This window comes from Penaeus monodon, chromosome 23 (genome assembly GCF_015228065.2).
Source record: "Penaeus monodon isolate SGIC_2016 chromosome 23, NSTDA_Pmon_1, whole genome shotgun sequence".
Lineage (NCBI taxonomy): Eukaryota > Metazoa > Arthropoda > Malacostraca > Decapoda > Penaeidae > Penaeus > Penaeus monodon.
The window spans coordinates 269,842-270,238 of NC_051408.1; the positions used below are offsets into that span (position 1 = coordinate 269,842).

Consider the following 397-nt stretch of genomic DNA (forward strand, 5'->3'; position numbering starts at 1 on the left):
GAGCCTACACCCAAGTAAAAAAGTACCCAAACTTCAACCCGCGAGCCATTAGCCTGTACAACTCCATAGCGAGGCAGCAGCTGCAGACAACTGGCGTGGTCATCTGGGATAGCACTTTAAGGTTGTCGATTGCCTATGCGGAAGAGTGCGTCAGATCCAACAGGGTCACGCCAGGCAGCCATGACTGGAATTGCGCGGACAACGGACATATAGGTTACATCATGCTAGAGCAGTATACTGACATGCTATATAATGCTTTTTGCAACCGGTTTCTAAACTTGACTAATGATTATTGTGACACTTGACGCTGACAATGTTTATTGAGTAAAGAGTAAGGTGGATTGACTTTGTTGTATGATATCCACTTAATATTCCCTTGAAAGTGTCATTTTCTATG

At 44.3% G+C, this 397-nt stretch overlaps 1 protein-coding gene across 1 annotated transcript in view; it reads left to right on the forward strand.

Moving 5' to 3' along the window:
* LOC119587687 overlaps positions 1 to 345 on the forward strand; it is a 10,466-nt gene extending 10,121 nt beyond the window's left edge. The window contains exon 6 of the mRNA XM_037936366.1: positions 1 to 345. This exon is cut by the window's left edge and continues 10 nt beyond it. Coding sequence (XP_037792294.1) covers positions 1 to 305 — 305 coding nt within the window. The 3' untranslated portion in view covers positions 306 to 345.
* Positions 346 to 397: the final 52 nt, after the last annotated feature.